This window comes from Lithobates pipiens, unplaced genomic scaffold (genome assembly GCF_037356315.1).
Source record: "Lithobates pipiens isolate NorthernLeopardFrog02 unplaced genomic scaffold, aLitPip1_a1.2 Scaffold_8, whole genome shotgun sequence".
NCBI lineage: Eukaryota > Metazoa > Chordata > Amphibia > Anura > Ranidae > Lithobates > Lithobates pipiens.
The window spans coordinates 206,872,134-206,889,155 of record NW_027507903.1 but is presented as its reverse complement, the minus strand read 5'-3'; the positions used below and the strand labels follow the sequence as shown (position 1 = coordinate 206,889,155).

General features: G+C 41.2%; 1 protein-coding gene across 2 annotated transcripts in view; it reads right to left on the bottom strand.

Annotated features, from left to right (window-relative positions):
* CTTNBP2 (cortactin binding protein 2) overlaps positions 1–17,022 on the bottom strand; it is a 149,321-nt gene that overhangs the window by 42,593 nt on the left and 89,706 nt on the right. Inside the window, exons 8-11 of one of the 2 annotated variants that reach the window (XM_077468478.1) lie at positions 16,345–16,563; positions 11,952–12,069; positions 3,714–3,986; positions 1,038–1,133 (exon numbers count right to left, since the gene is read on the bottom strand). In XM_077468478.1, the coding sequence (XP_077324604.1) occupies positions 1,038–1,133; positions 3,714–3,986; positions 11,952–12,069; positions 16,345–16,563 (706 nt within the window). The remainder of the gene's footprint in view (positions 1–1,037; positions 1,134–3,713; positions 3,987–11,951; positions 12,070–16,344; positions 16,564–17,022) is intronic. The other variant, XM_077468479.1, reaches the window with a different exon arrangement.

Sequence of the window (17,022 nt, the reverse complement as noted above, 5' to 3'; positions counted from 1 at the left end):
ACGTATAATTTTCTTGTCAGTGGGCAAACGTACAAAATCAGCAGGAGATTAAATACTTTTTTCCCTCACTGTATAATACCTGTTCCCTTTGGCTTTTGCATTGTTTCCGTGTAATAGCTTGTATGTCAGTGGTTCTCAACTCCTGTCCTAAAGACCCACTAACAGGCCAGGTTTGCAAGATAACTGAAATACATCACAGGTGATATAATTTGCTGCTCAGTGATTGCAGTATTCTAGTCTGCATCGCCCCCAAGGTAATACTTAAAATTTGGCCTGTTAGTGGATCCCGAGGACAGGAGTTGAGAACCACTGTTGTACATCTTGTAACACTTATGAAGAACCACTGCATGTGGGGGAGGAACTAGAAAGAATAGGTATTCACACATCAGAAGTGTGGAACACCTGCAGCACCTAGTAAGCATTTTATTGACAGACCAGATAGGAATGTGTAGATGGTGTCCCTTACAGGGCTGGCATTTTTTTTTTATAAGCGAACCTATCATGATGTAGCTTATAAAAGAGTGCGGGTAGGGCATAATGGTGCACAGGTGTTTGGTGCATCCTTATGCAGGCAGTCCCATTCATGTCAGGATGCAGTGGCTTCACATACACAGCCGCTGCTCCCAATCTGACATCCGTTTGGGTACGGGTCCACGATTCCACACTGTATGTGTTTGTGGACCCGCACCCAAATGTATGTCAAATTGGGAACATTTATTTTTTCACAATGCTTTGTGGAGGAAGGCTGGCTATAACTGCCCCCTGCCGCACCGATCACTGGCTCCTGTCCAAGAACTGATTCCCCTTGCTGCCGGGGCCAACCCGCTGAACTGATGGGGCCCAGGCCCTGTACTGGAGGCCGGACTATACACCCTAACAGTGGCACTGTCATGGTGCCCGTGCCTTAAGACAGCCCTGCTTCCAGCTACTCTATTACATTACTATAATATCTCAATTCTACCTGAAACAAATAATGAACCACCCTTTTAGAAAGGTGCATTGTTTTGAAAAACAGGATAGTTGTTACTTAAACTTACCTGGCATTAAAACCGATAGCTGATCCACTTTGCTCATTTTCAGGAATTCCCATGGTGTCTGCAGAAAAATCTGCCCTACTGACCAGGATGTGTTCCCTAAAAATAAAATGAAAAAGGGGCAAACTCAGCATTGTTACGTGCATCCTTCTACAATTTCTTTCTACAGTACTATAATAAAAGAAAGTTTACCAATAGATCACTAAATAGCTAATCCCCAAAGATGTTTTACAAATATCTACTTCCACACCAGTGCTAAAAATCTCAGATTTAGCATAAATTAAAAAATAATCAAGTAGATTTATCAGTCTGATAGATTTTGCTTTGGCAGTGACATTGCTGAGTTTTTGCAAACTGTAGAATGTACACAACTTAAAGCAGCCCATCTTTACAACGGGTCATCTGGTTCTTAAATTAAAAAGGCCAATATGTGGATCATACCACAGGTCTTAATATAATAAACACAGTTATGACATTCTAGGCAACCAGGGTATATAAAACTAAAATGCAGCTCACCACCCCCTAAATATTTAATAAAATAAATCCATAGGTTTGTACTGTTTATATACATAGAGAATAAATCCTTGTTTGTAGGAAGAAAAAGATTTATCATACAGTATAAACCAAGACACAAGAATATAAATGAACAGGAACAAGTCTTGGACCTGAGAATCAGGGAAAGTTGGTGGGCACATGTGCCATTAATCGGAGCTGCATAATAAAAGTTCACACACATGCTTCATGGTGAAACATGACTGCCAAATCTTCTAACATAATGATGTGTAACAGTGTGGCATCAGTTTTTTGCAGTCTACTGTCACCAAGCTAGTTCTGTGATGAAAATTATACATTTATATTCCACTTTCCTTCCATAGCACCCTACAATCATACAGACAATATCGGTCCTTTACAGTTATTGCTTCTCCACGGTGTATGATCACAGAATTCTGCAGATACAGGTCCTGTTTTACAGGAGAGATATCACGACTTTTTTAGGTACAAGTTATATCTTACAAAGGTAACACCAAGAGTGATATCACTACTGTCTAAGAATATTTTAACAGAGTGACATCAATATTCTGCAGTTACAAATTACATTTACAGTAGTACTGCTGCTGATCTGCAGACGCAAGTTCTATTTTTACTTGCGTGACATAAGTTATTTGGTCAGCACTCTACAGATATGTTCTGTCTTACAGGCATGAAGCATCTAGACCAGCCTTTCTCAACCTTTTTCAACACAGAGGAACCCTTGAAATAGTTCTCCAGTCTCGGGGAACCCCTGCTAAAAATTAGAAATCTACAACTCATGATACATTAGTGTGATGGTCAGTGGGAAGAATGGTCCTTACACTTATGGTCATTGGGAAGAATTACCTCCTTACAGATAGCTAAAAAGATCAATGGTGTCAGTGGGAACTTATCTGAGAGGCAGAAATGGCCCAATGCTTAAGGAACCCCTAGTAACTTCTGGAGGAACCCTAGGGTTCCACAGAGCCCTGGTTGAGAATCACTGATCTAGACATTACATATAAGTATGTTTCTACAGGATGACGGATATAAAAATACAAATATAAGATCAGTAAGAGTAAAATATTCATCTAACCAATGAGCCATAAATTAAATACTCATCTTATACAAGTATTCATAAAACCATATGCTGATAAGCTGAACTGAACCAAGCTTAATCTTTCATAAACATCAAATCTGGGCATGTGGTAATAAGTGATCATGCTGAGACTTGCAGTGCCAGAGCACCTGAGGAACTATAGACTGCATTAAAGCAGAACTTCACCCAAAAGGGGAAGTTCCACATGTCTTCCTTCTCCCCCTCCTCTACCATATTTGGCACTTCTTTTTTTTTGGGGGGGGGGAGCACTTACCTAGTTTTGATCCAAGCAATCTGGGACATGTCACAGGTCCCAGAAAGTGCGAGACCATGCACAAAGCACAGCCCAGCTTGTACATACACACTGGGGAGCTGGCTGTGAAGCTGCAAGCAGTCACAGCCGGCTTTACAAAGTAAAACAAGCCTTCACCTGGACCCAAAGACAGCGAAAGAGCCAGCTTGGGTGAGGAAAGAGCTGAATCCTTGGACAAGTGAGTCTCCTATTTTTAAAAGTCAGCAGCTACAGTATTTGTAACTGCTGATTTTAAATTCTGACTTTTAATGTTTTATTTTCAGGGTGAAGAACTGCTTTAACCAGCTGGAGTTAATATCTAACATACTGAAAAGAAATATGTAGGATTATATAATACTGAGTGGTTGCTGAATTCCGCTTTTAATTGTCTATCTCTGAAATAGGCTTACAGGAAAAAATAAAACACTCCCTCTGCCTATGCCTTATTCTTGTACGTTTGCTAATGAAAATATGTTAATGAACCATAACCCCAGGATCTCCTAGCGCATAGCTGTATAATTACATTTACGATAGGATACTTGCTGCAAAGATTATGCTTCCCATATTGGACCTTCAACTTTATACACTTGGTACACAGCTTGGCAAGACTGCATTTTTATAAACTGCTTGGCTCTTGTGCAAATTTTCACTACTTGCATGTTAAGCATTTAAAATTACATCAGTTGTGGAAGGAGCTAGCCTTAGCCAGGAAATGCTGTTTCATGACACTAATTCTTAGCAGATCATATATCTTATATAGGGGATTGAATATAGGTACCTAGCCTGAATGACAAGTCGGTGATTGAACCAAGGCCAAGGTTGGATTCAGCAGTGTTATTAAATGTCAAGTCTTCTTGGCTCTCCCATCCATCAGACATAATAGTGCTGAAGTGGTTCAGTACAGCCTGACTCACAGCTGCAGAGAAATCATCCCAGGTTGTATGTTTATGAATGCGAAGGTAGCAGATGTCTTCGCCTTCAAAATCACTTGCGCTGTGGCATAGTCGAACATTATCATCGAGAGAAATCCTTATGGGAATCCTGAGGGAATCTGGAAAAAAATTACATTTCTTGTAATTGAGATTCACACATTCCTTCCTAATGCTATTAATGAGAATAAGAGAAAAAAAGACTCTACATTGCCTACAGCATCCAATGAGATTCCAGTTTTTTTCCTGACCTGTCCTTAGAATTATTACTGAAATCTGGTGACTACAGATGCACATTTCATACTTTGACATTTTATAACGGCCCTATGACCCTCTTGATTATTCTGATGCTATAGTGAACTCTTCTGTCATTATTTAATATACAGTATATGACCAGTCAGGGTTAAAATACTACTGTCTTCAACCGTCAGAAAAAATACAAATGAAATAATTTTACATATAAATCACTTGCAGTAGGTAGGCTCAATCTTCTTAGTGAGACCCAAAACTGATTTTTAGTAAGCTTAAAATTTACATCTCGGAAGTGCAGGATTGGAGTGTTTCTAGTTATGGTTGCATCTAGTTTCCATATCATATAAGTTCCCTTTGATCAAAGGTATAATCAAAAGCCTCCTGGCCTCAGGGGAGGGAGGAAGGAGAAATGTCCCCTTACTCTCAAGAGCACAAGACATTGTTGGACCTTAACAGTGTTTTCCATGTACAGTGTGTTGAACATTTGTTGTGATTGTGACCATACTCTGTAGAACATAGTAGAAAGACTAAAATTTTGTTATTTGCTACAAGGATGGGAGAACTTGCCTGTGGAAAATGTGCACAATGAAGTATACTTTCTTGATCATACATCACGGAACACAGGAGCTTCATTACATAGTGGGTTATATAGGCACCTTCGGTGATTGGACACTGGCTAACCCCAATTGAGGAGAATTCCTCCCCTATATAACCCCTCCCATACGGGAGGCACCTCAGTTTTGTCGCCGGTGTCTAAGGTGGTTGGTCATGTAAAACATGTGCTATGAAGAAAGCTATATGCAGGTCCCTGCGGGAGTCTAAGGGCTACGATAAACGGATCCATATCTCAGGCCGATATTTGACTCCCAAGATGATATGGTACCTGGGCCTCGTCATCCAAAGAAACAAGGTTTTGCCTGTAAGTCCTCTCCTTTGGAAGACTAGGCTCTGGGAAAACCAGACTTTGTGTACTATTTAAACAGTGGCACGAAAGTTTCTGGCAGAGTCTTTTACAAGATCCAGGTAAGAGGTTCCTCTGAGAAGGAACCCAAAAAATCCTTAAGGTTGGCACAACTCTGCCCGCCGTGACGGGTGAAGGCTGGAATCTGTCTGTTTCAGCAATTCCTGCGGCGGGGACAGGTAAGAGAAGTTAATCCTATATAAATCATATATTATGGATTTCTTCATGTGAGTAGTTGAATGTCTTACCTGGTTTCCGCCACTAGAGGGTGTAAGAGCAGCCTGATGCATACTTACATGCCTTTCCAAGTATACACGCTCAGTGAAGCCAGTATCCGGATGGCTCACATCCTCCACTGCAGACTCTGCCACAATACAGGTAAAAAAGAGGTCCCACGTAGTCTGGGGGTCCAGCGCAGCTCTGTAGGTGATCCTCTTCCCCCCTTCAGACGCCGGAAGTCCTTGTGCGCTCCCATATTAAATGAAGATGGGGGTGTGGTTGCGGGCCGTGGACAACAGCGTGCACGGCACTTACTGCGCAGGCGCCAAAGTGGCAATTTTAAAAGCCCAGAACGCCAGGGGGCTGTAAGTGGAGGACACAGAGCTGTGGGCAGTAAGCATCCTAAGGGGTTGGATCCAGGCAAACCTAAGACACCTACTCAGCATCAGGTTGTGCAGTTTAAGCATATATGTTTATTGTGAGACTTGTAGCACAACAGTGATTGCACTTTGTACTAGTACCTCTGCTTTGTAGCTTAGGACTATGTCTCCTCATAAGAGGGTCTCAGGGGGAGGTAACAAGGGCACTGGTAAATCACCGCCTAGGTCTAGGGGTCCTAAAGATGCCTGTAGATTACCATCCCCCCCCTGCAAGACTGAAGCCAGCCTCACAGGATGAGTCAGTGCCCCTGTCAGGTTTTGCAGCCTCTCCTAATGTTTCAGCCCCAGCGTATGTCACTGAAGACTCCCTTAAGGCTAAATTGGAGGGTTTTGAAGGGAGAATTATGAATTTTATTTCAGATTCCTTGAAAAATAGCAGAAAAAGGGGTAGATCCCCTCCCTCTGCTGAAACTCCTCTTTCAGATGACACCTCTGACAATGAGGAGAGATCCCTGTCATGGGATAGGGATCAAGAGCAGTCGGATGAATCAGAGGTCCCCTCCTTCCAGGCACTTAGAAAGTAAGTTCAATATTACACTGAATTGGTGCGTATCACTTTCAGAATGCCCGCTGCTGAGGCTGCTACATCCTCTGTTTCTTCCCTGGGGGTCAGAAAAATCCCACAGACTGCCTTTTCCTTTCCAATTCATCCCTTAATGGATAAATTGTTGTATGAGGATTGGGGACATCCCGATAAACTGTTTGCTCCTCCTAAATGGTTTTCTATGCTTTATCCTCTGGATGAAAGTTTCACCAAGAAATGGGGGGTCCCATATTTCGATGCGGCTGTTTCTTGTGTGAATAAAAACCTGACCTGTCCTTTGGATAATGCTCAGGTATTTAAGGATCCAACTGATAAGAAGCTGGAAACGTTATTGAAAGCCTCCTTTTCCATGGCTGGAGCTGTAGTGCAACCTACAGTCGCAACTGTGGGGTTGTATCAGTTCCTCAAGGAACAGGTTAAGCAGATGCTTGGCCTTCTTCCCAGTGAGGAAGTGGAGAATTATGCAGAAATTCCTCAAATTCTGTGTTTTATGATTGATGCGGTTTTGGATTCTGTCCAACAAGCATCTCGTTTGTCTCTCCTGTTGGTACACATGCAAAGGGCCCTGTGGCTCAAAAATTGGGCAGCTGAGCTGTCGTGTAAAAGATATTTGACTGGGTTCCCGTTTAAAAGGGGAATGCTTATTTGGGGAAGAATTGGATAAATTCGTCCAAAAGATTACAGGGGGTAAATCTACTCTTCTGCCAGTCAAAAAGAACAAACGTCCATCATTTAGGCATTCTCTTTCTCCCGGAGCATCAAGCTCTAAGCAGTGGCGACGGCCTTCCCAACCTCCCTCTAGAGGAAAGGCCCAGGGTCACGCCCAGGGGCAGAAAAATACTTGGGGGCGAAAGCCTGCCAAACAGAGCCGGGGGGAAGGCTCCTGCAGTTTGCAGAAGCCTGGCGGTAAGAGATTCGGGACAAGTGGGTAACCTCCTCAATATCTCTGGGCTACAAGCTAGAGTTCCAGGAGATTCCACCATCTCGCTTCCTAAGGTCAAGGATCCCCAAGGATCCAGTAAAGCAAAGACCGCTACTTCTGCCCTTAGATCGCTTACTATCCCAGGGGGTGATAGTGGAAGTGGACCTAAAAGAGCAGGGTTCAGGCTTTTACTCAAATCTCTTAACCGTTCCAAAGCCAAATGGAGATGTCAGACCTATCCTGGATCTAAAGGATTTGAACCAATTTTTGCACATTCGGTCTTTCCAAATGCAGTCAATACAGGGTCTCTTCCCTGCAAGGAGGGGAGTTTATGGCATCAATAGATATCAAGGATGCATATCTTCATGTGCCAATATTTCCCGCACACCAAAAGTATCTAAGGTTCGCGGTAGATCAGCGCCATTTTCAATTTGCGGCCCTGCCTTTCGGTCTCGCTACAGCTCCTCGAGTCTTCACAAAGATTCTAGAGCCTCTCTTGGCAAACCTAAGAGCTCAGGGTATAACCATGATAGCTTATCTAGACGATTTGCTACTCATAGAGCGAACAGTAGCGCTCTTGAACCACAGTGTTATCAAAACATTAGAACACCTAAAACACCTTGGTTGGATTATAAACCTAGAAAAATCGTCCCTGCAGCCTGCTACCAGGTTGGAGTATCTGGGCATGGTCATCGACACCGCTCAGGGCAGGGTGTTTTTTACCAAGGCCAAAGGCCATGGCTATAGGGGCTCTGGTGCGCCTAATACTGGGCAGAAGGACTTCTCCCATTCGGCTGTGTATGAGACTGTTAGGGAAAATGGTCGCCTCCTTCGAGCCCGTTTCATTCGCCCAGTTTCACTCAAGGCCTTTGCAGAGATACATCCTTGCGGCTTGGAACAAGAAGCCCCAGGCCTTGGACCTTCCTATGTATCTATCCCCAGGGACATGCAGGAGTCTCGTTTGGTGGTTACAGACCAAGAATCTGCTGAAAGGCAAAACTTTTCTTCCCCTTACATGGAAGATTGTAACTACAGATGCCAGCCTGACAGGCTGGGGAGCAGTGTTGGAAGAGGTATGCACGCAGGGGAAATGGTCTGTGAACTAAAAACTACTGCCCATAAATATTCTATAAATTTGGGCAGTTTATATGGCCCTCATGAACTGGTCCTACAGACTACAGGGTCTCCCTGTTTGAATACAGTCCGACAATGCCACAGTTGTGGCTTATATCAATCACCAGGGTGGCACCAGGAGTCTGGTTGCACAAAGAGAGGTGAATCGCATACTTGCTTGGGCAGAGAGGCATGTTCCATGCCTTTCTGCAATCTTCATTCCAGGAGTGGAAAATTGACAAGCAGACTTTCTAAGCCGCCAACAGTTATGCCCAGGAGAATGGGCTCTACACACCGACATATTTCAGACCATATGTCACAAATGGGGTACTCTAGACGTAGATCTGTTTGCATCCAGATTCAACAGGAAGCTGGACAAGTTTGTGTCAAGGACAAGAGATGTATTTGCTCAGGGGTCAGATGCTCTGACAATTCCCGGGGATCGGTACAATCTAATTTATGCCTTCCCACCATACCCGCTTCTGTCATGGTTCCTGGGAAGAGTCAAGAGGGAAACAAAGTCGGTTCTATTGGTAGCCCCCCGGCTTGGCCCAGGTGACCTTGGTATGCAGAGATCATGAAGTTGGCAGTAGGCAGGCCTTGGATCCTTCCTTTCCAGTCAGATCTGCTCTCGCAGGGTCCAATTTACCATCCTGCTTTACACAGTCTGAATTTAACGGTTTGGCTGCTGAGACCCACATTCTGAGAGACTGTGGACTCTCGGAGCCAGTCCTTTCTACTCTGGTCAATGCCAGAAAGCCGGCCTCCAGGCTTATTTACTACAAAATCTGGAAGGCATATGTTTCCTTGAACCCAGAGGATGGCATCCTAGAAAGAATGTCGTTAGCAGGAGCTTGGCTTTCCTCCAGTCAGGCCTAGAAATAAATTTGGCCGTAAGCACTATCAAGGTGCAGATTTCAGCCTTGTCAGTGTTTTTCCAGAAGCCACTTGCATCACATTCTCTTGTGCGGGCTTTCATCCAGGGGGCCATGCGGTTAAGGCCGCCAGTCAAACTTCCGGTATGCACATGGGATCTAAATTTGGTTCTCTTGGCATTGCAGGGACAACCATTTGAACCATTGCATCAGGCTTCGTTAGTTCTTTTGACTAAAAAATTCGTTTTCTTGATAGCCATATCGTCGGCTAGAAGAGTGTCAGAGCTGGCAGCTCTCTCGAGCAAGGAACCGTATATAATTATTCATAAGAACCGAGTAGTGATGTGTCCTAATAGGTCCTTTCTACCTAAGGTGGTTTCAGGATTCCATTTGAATCAAGATGTAATCCTACCATCCTTTTTTACAGATCCACAGTCCGCAGAAGAAGAGTCTTTGCACACTCTAGATGTGGTAAGGGCAATCAGTATCTATCTCCAGGCAACTGTTCAGATAAGAAAGACTGATTGTTTGTTTATTTTGCCAGAAGGCCCTAAGAAGGGCCAAGCGGCATCAAAATTCACTCTCTCAAGATGGATTAGACAAGTTATTCTTCAGGCCTATAGTGTAATGGGGAAGAGTCCTCCTTTTCAAGTGAAAGCGCACTCAACTAGGGCTGTAAGTGCTTCTTGGGCAGTGCATCACCAGGCCTCTCTGGCTCAGATCTGTAGGGCTGCGACTTGGTCATCAGTCCACACATTCACCAGATTTTATCAGGTGGATGTCAGAGGGCAAGAGGATACCGCCTTTGGGCGCAGTGTACTGCAGGCTGCAGTTTAGATCCTCTGGTCCATGGCGGTCTATAATTCTGATCTGTGTCTCCCTCCCCTCAAACTGAGCATTGCTTTGGGACATCCCACTATGTAATGAAGCTCCTGTGTCCCGTGATGTATGATCAAGAAAATAGGATTTTTATATACAGCTTACCTGTAAAATCCTTTTCTTGAGAGTAAATCATGGGACACAGAGCTTCCACCCTTCTTGGGTTTTACGTGGTTTCTTATTGCTTTGCTACAAAACTGAGGTGCCTCCCGTATGGGAGGGGTTATATAGGAGAGGAATTCTCCTTAATTGGGGTTAGCCAGTGTCCAATCACCGCAGGTGTCTATATAACCCACTATGTAATGAAGCTCCTGTGTCCCGTGATGTACTCTCAAGAAAAGGATTTTACAGGTAAGCTGTATATAAAAATCCTATTTTTCAATATGTTAAGCCAAAAATTGGAAAAACATTAACCACCACCCATAATCTATATAAACCCTAACTACACCCATATTTAGTGAAAAAATTCTCATCCTAGCTAATGACAGTTCATTCAATGATCTGAAATTCCTGTCAATTCCAAAAAGTAAGATTGTAATAAATAGAAAAATAAATAATAATAGATATATTGAAGGAGATTTGATACATATTTTTTATAGCAAAAATGATAAAATCGTTAAATATTATAAATAGTTACAGTATGTTTAATATTCTATTATTAATGATGATTATTATTATTATTATTATTATTAATGATATTATTAATATATCTATTGCATTGACGCTAGTTTCTATACATTGTGAGGGTAATGCCGCGTACACACGAGTGGATTGTATGGCGTACTTAGTCCATCATACAATACGACGGACAATCCGGCGTACTTTCCACTGAACGGACTTGACCACACACGGATACACAAACAGTCCGTCGAAAGCTTGCGCGATGACGTGTACAGCACGTACGACGGGACTAGAAATAGGAAGTCCAAGACACAGCAAAGCACCCTTCCGCCGTGTAAATCCTTTCTGGGCATGCGCCATTCTTAGTCCGTCGAACTAGCATACTGACGACCGTATTGTCCGCTGAAACCAAAGTACGACGGACAGATTTTTTGAAAAACCGAAAATCTTAGTACTCTGGACTGCACGCTGAAAAAGTCCGCTGAAGCCCACACACGAGCGGATTGTCCGCTGAAATGTGTTTCAACGGACTAAGTACGTCAAACAGTTCGACCGTGTGTACGCGGCATTACATTTACTAGTGTGGGCAAAATGCATAGGCTTGAGAACATATTATTATCAATGATTTGATTCTATTCGCACCAATGCATCGTGTTATAGTGTGATGTGTTAAAGTCCTGCTTGGAGTATTTTGGTTGCACTGACCTATATTTTGCCATTCGGTGTGACAAAAAAAATGCATTGCACCTAAAAAAAACATACAATTAATTCACTGTTGCTTTTAGAAAGCATAACAAAAACTTACACTAACCATGCATGCAAAGGTTCCTCTAGTTTGGACGGAGATGAGCATGGATGAAGTAGCCAACCCTGCTGGGTTTTATATTCAATGAGACCAGTGGCTGCTGAATACCTAAACAGTGACTGCATCGATTGGATGCAGTCTTTGTTCAGTTGACAATTTTCTTTAGGCAAAAGTCGATTTGGAAAATATACTTTAGTCAGGTGGCACCAGCAGGGTTACCCACAGCTCAAATTTCAGCAGATTCCCAATGAAAATTAGAGCCATTTATGACCAGCTTTCGATCCTGAATGCCTTCTGAAATTTAGTGTGTCTCCATCTGAAGATAAAGTGATGATAATCTTTCCTTCAGACAGTAATAGGATTATGTGGTAAGACTTTCCGACTATGTGAGATCTATACAGCTTAAATGCCAAGCCACCAGATTGAGAGGACAAATAAAGAGTAAAGTTCACTCACTCAAATTCTCCAGGAGCTGTTTGCAGTCATCTGTAGCTACATCATGAACTGTCCTGTTACACTTGTCTTGCTTTTCTGGCTCCAACCCAGAGTGACTACACAGGATTTCTAAGCAATTCTGGAGAGATCAGATTAGTTAGAACAGAAGATTAAAGCCTAATCAGCATGTCCACACATAACAAAGATATGCCAAAGCCTGTGACTCCAACTGTTACATTTTAAATAAATATTGCCCAGGTTATCAATATCTCTATACCCCTTGTGGGAATTGTGACATTTTATGATGGAGATTCTATGAAAAAAAGCATTTTGTTGGGGATGATATAACAGTTACTGAGATAAAATATTTAAACAGGAGAAATACAGGCTTTTAGTAGTCAAAGTAAACTTTTTGATCGTCTAGATAGTTAAAATGGAGCATAACAATCCAAAGATCCAGAAATACAGGCAGTTTAATTAGTACAAATCAACACGATTCTAGTAAAAGCTGAGCTTTCCTCCTGCCCGTTCTGTCACTTGAGCCTCCCTATAAGTTTTACATATCAAAAGGTGTTTTAGTGATGAGTCCATTTTTTGGACCTTACCTTGCATATGGATGCACACTTACAACCCTCTAGCAAAGGGGATGCCAACCTATACACCTAGCTATGATGTTTTTCTTTTTAATATAAAATGTAAAGAAAAAATAATAAAAAAATACAATAAAGAGTTTACAGGATTAAAACTTTGTGAAGTCAGGTTGGTAAACTGCCGGAGTAATTTTATTTGTTAATCTACAATCACAGATGTTATTTTTATTTTTTTAATTCGTTTTGGTAGTGTTAGAGGGAAGCTAGATATTAGACAAAGTAAAAATTACCTTGTAATTTAACATTCTGCTGCTCTACGCTTTGGAAGAAATAGAATAACAATGCTTTGAAGCATAAAAAAAAACAGAATGAAATTCAGAAAAACAGTTGGAATTATGTTTTAAGACTGTGCAAATGTAGCAGTGCTAACTAGCTGCTCTAGGATACTGCTGTTGGCCAGAAAGCAAAACCCCTCTGTTATTCATACACTTGCAAGCCCAAGTAATAAATAAAGTATCTTAAGACTGGATTCACACCTATGCATTTCTCTCTGATACCTTTTCCTTTGAAATCAATGGAATGCCCAAAACAATTACTAGTTTCCAACTACCATTTTCTTAATTTATGAAAAATCTCTCCCACCCGCGAAACAACTTATATTACGTGTCAATGTTCATTCTCATGACTTTTTTCTACATATCGAAAGACAAATTATAACCAGTGATGCCAGGGCACCTGTTAACAAATGATGTAAAGGATACAGCCTGCATTTAGAGCTCAATAAACATTATATGGTCAAAGTTTCTGGTAGTGGATTGTTTCCTTAAAATACAGGATGACCACACACAGACAGAATAAACAAGGCAGATTTCAGCATCAACTGCATACAAGGGAGCCGGGATGTATTAAAATGTATCTAAAATCAAAAACAAAAATGTACCATATTGCATCTTATCAGTCCTTAGATGTGATGATTGAGGTTTGTTTCCTTTGTTTTCACCAAATCCTGCTTGTAAGGCCAGGTTCACGCCAGTGAATTGTGGTTGGGCACAGTGCAATTCTATGTGCGTTTTACACACAGTTTTAGGTGCAATCCCATTGACTTCAATTAGACCGTAAGTTTTCATGATATTGCATCACAAAGTCCTGCATGCTGCATCTTTGATGTTCTTTAATAAAACACATGGTCCTATAGAACTCAATGGGATGGCACCTAAATGCCATTTGTGAATCTGTGAAAGAGCAATGTTGAGCATTGTCATTCATTCTGCTCTCCTGGTTTGGACTTAAAATGCCTCTCCCTAAACTTGTTTGCATAACAAACAATAGAGGTATTCTGCAGTCTGAAGAAGAAAAATGGGAAGGCTAATAGCATTGTTTGAAATTTCAGCTTAGTGCACAGCAGTTACAGGACAATACTTTTCTTTCATGATCAGCAGGTATTTTTCTGTACTTGCAAAAAATGTAGTTGGCATGAAAAGAACAAAAAAACAACTATTGTAGCAACTACCTCTAAGAACTGATATGCTGTAATATATTATATTCCTGTTTTTGGGTTTAGATATTTTTAGACTAGAAGCATATTATATCCTGTTCATTAGATTAATCATGGCAAAGATGGCAATGAGCCCCGGAGATCCAGTGAGACCCCTAACTGCCCACTGTATCATTAGTTTCATGACGCCTGCACATGGCCATGCAAGCATGGTATTCAATCAGAAATCATTCAAAATGTAGGGCTTCTCTATGGAGATAAAGAGTACTTCCAACCATCAGACCATATGGAGCTAGGTTATGACCGCAAATGGAAATAATAAGATAAGAGAACTGCTGCTGCTACACCTCAAGTTACAGAGACACATGTAGTGGGTCCTCCCAAAGCAGTTTTGAGCATGGAGCCTCAGATGTTTCACAACCTATCATTATCTCAACAAATTACCAACTTTACTTCTTACTAGGGCAAAACACCTGCATCTAAATGCATTTTAAGGGAAAACATAAATGTCTAATCTACCATGAATAACAATAGATGAGTGACGGTATAGAAAGTGTAAACAGCAGCAACAATCAATGAAAAGCTTCCATACCAATACTTTCTATACAGTTTTTAGATTAGTGGTACTCTGCTTGCCATCTTTTATATGCAAATACAAATGAGAGCTACACAAACATTTCATATGGGCCATTATTGCTGAGGCCAGCCCATCTGCATTTAACAAAAGCATGAAAAGCCTTTAAGAATGGATCACTGCACTTTGGAGGTATTAGCTATTACCACAGATGAGACTTATTTTAACTTCCCTACTGAGAGAAAACTATAGAGGTGTCATCAGTGAGAACAAAGGAAACTGAACCCTGGATACCAGCACACAGGAAGTCATTATTATAGTAATTACTTGTGAAGCAAGTACTTGTTTTTGTTAACTTACTCATACATTAACTCCGCTGCTTTCTGATCAGGCTTAAGATGACAATACAAATCCACCCAACTACCATCTTGAAAAATTTACAAATAATTTTTCCTGCCATTTAGCAGACCTTTAAGACAAGTACTATACATATGTGCAAATGCCACTTATGATTCAAATGTTGGGAAGATTTACTCTGACAGATATGTGATCAATCAGAGGATTGATTGCAGCAGCATCAACACCTGTCAGGCACAGCTAGCAGTGGTCCTCTGAGATTGCAGAAAAGTGATGGCTTCACTAATTATTAATGCATATTGAGTCCTTTAAACATTAAATTACTGGGGGTCATAGATGCCTGGATAACCAGGCATTATTCACTGGATACACTGTAGTTTCCTTATCTACAGTAATTTTATACTACACTGTTTTTAAGGAAATTATTTTCAACACAGTTTAATAAAGTCTTTTGTTTTATTGTCCATTGACAAACTGACAAAAACGTGAAAAAACAAACGTTTTACTTTAATAGCTCTATTGTTTCTTTTTAAACAAATGTTTGTAATGCTTGCTGGTAAACAATATCAAGCAACCAGGATGACATTACACTGTTCACTTGGTCAGGGTCTGCGCTGACTGGTGCTAGGAAAAGTTAAGATGGATTAAGGGCGGGAAGCTAAGAAAGAAGAGGTATCACCAAAAGTTAGAAAGAGGGTTCAATCCCCAAGGGGGCCCAGGGCATAAAGCGCTTGATCCCATTCAGGCCTATGTAGTGGTTGTTGAGCCAGCATGGTTGACAGTGAGCCCCGTTAACCCATCACTGTCTTACCACGCTGCCAACAAGAAGATTAATCTATAATGAGAACTGATGGACAGGCACAAAGGAAATGAGGGCACCAGCTACTATGCCATTCTCTCTTCTTAGAATAACTGGCAGCTAGCAGGTGGTTCTGGCCTCAGTCTTTCCCCTGGGGTACAAGGGAAAGGAGTAGAGCAGAAGGAACAAAAAAGCTGGAAGATTAGATGACAAAGTTGCAGAATGAGGGAGAGGTGGTTTCAGTGCTGTGCTGTAGGCCTCTATAGGAACACCCATAAATTGGGCTTCTGCCAAGGGTGGAGCTACAGACACAGAGTAATCTTGTGTCTTTTGTGGTAACCTTAAAGTTAAGAGTTTACTGTATTTACACTATGTACCATTTATGTATTGAAACAAGGTAGTCAAATCACCTCATCTGTAATCATCCTTCAGGCACATATCTATACATAAACACATAAAAGCAAACTGACTTAATGCTTATTATTTAAACAAAGGCAACATAAATGATCAATCCTTATCAGAATCTGTATATGCAACATCTTCCAAATAGTTCCTGTTAGCATACACTCCTGTTAACGCAGAAAATCTTTAAAAACTACCTTGAATCCTCTTGATGCAGCTATATGAGCGGCCGTCCATCCCTCACTGTCTGTACTATTGAGAAGAGTTGCAGAAATAACAGGTCTGAGGTTACAGCTGTCATTGTTCTTTAGATCAATCTCCTCACTGGTATCAAAGTGACTTGCATAATACATAAGGAGTTTCAGACAGTCGCTGTTTCCAGAATCTGCAGCAGCATGAACTGGTGTCCAGCCATTCTTTTAAAACATAAAGCACTTAATATATCACAAAGGACAACTTCAAATTAGCAGACATTAATAGCAACAATGAGGAACTGGTACTACTTAGTTGTGCGTGCAAAATTCAATATATCTCTATTTCATCAAACTTTCACATGCAATTTGAATGTATTTCAGTTCTCTCAGTCTGAATATTATCGATTCAAACATTACACAACAAAGGGAATGACTTTATTTGCAAACTAGAGTTTATCCATTTTCAAACGTTATGTCTATCCCACTAGCTACTGTATCTCATATTCGCAACATGCCCACATTCATCCTTTTAGTTCCAAATAAATATTTTTACATTTATTAGAACTTTATTGGTATCAAAAGTACCTTCCTCTAAGAGACAAAGAATGTATATGAAACACATACATTATTTTGTTTAAAAAAAAACAATTTCTGTGAGCTTAGTGCACCAGGACCCATACC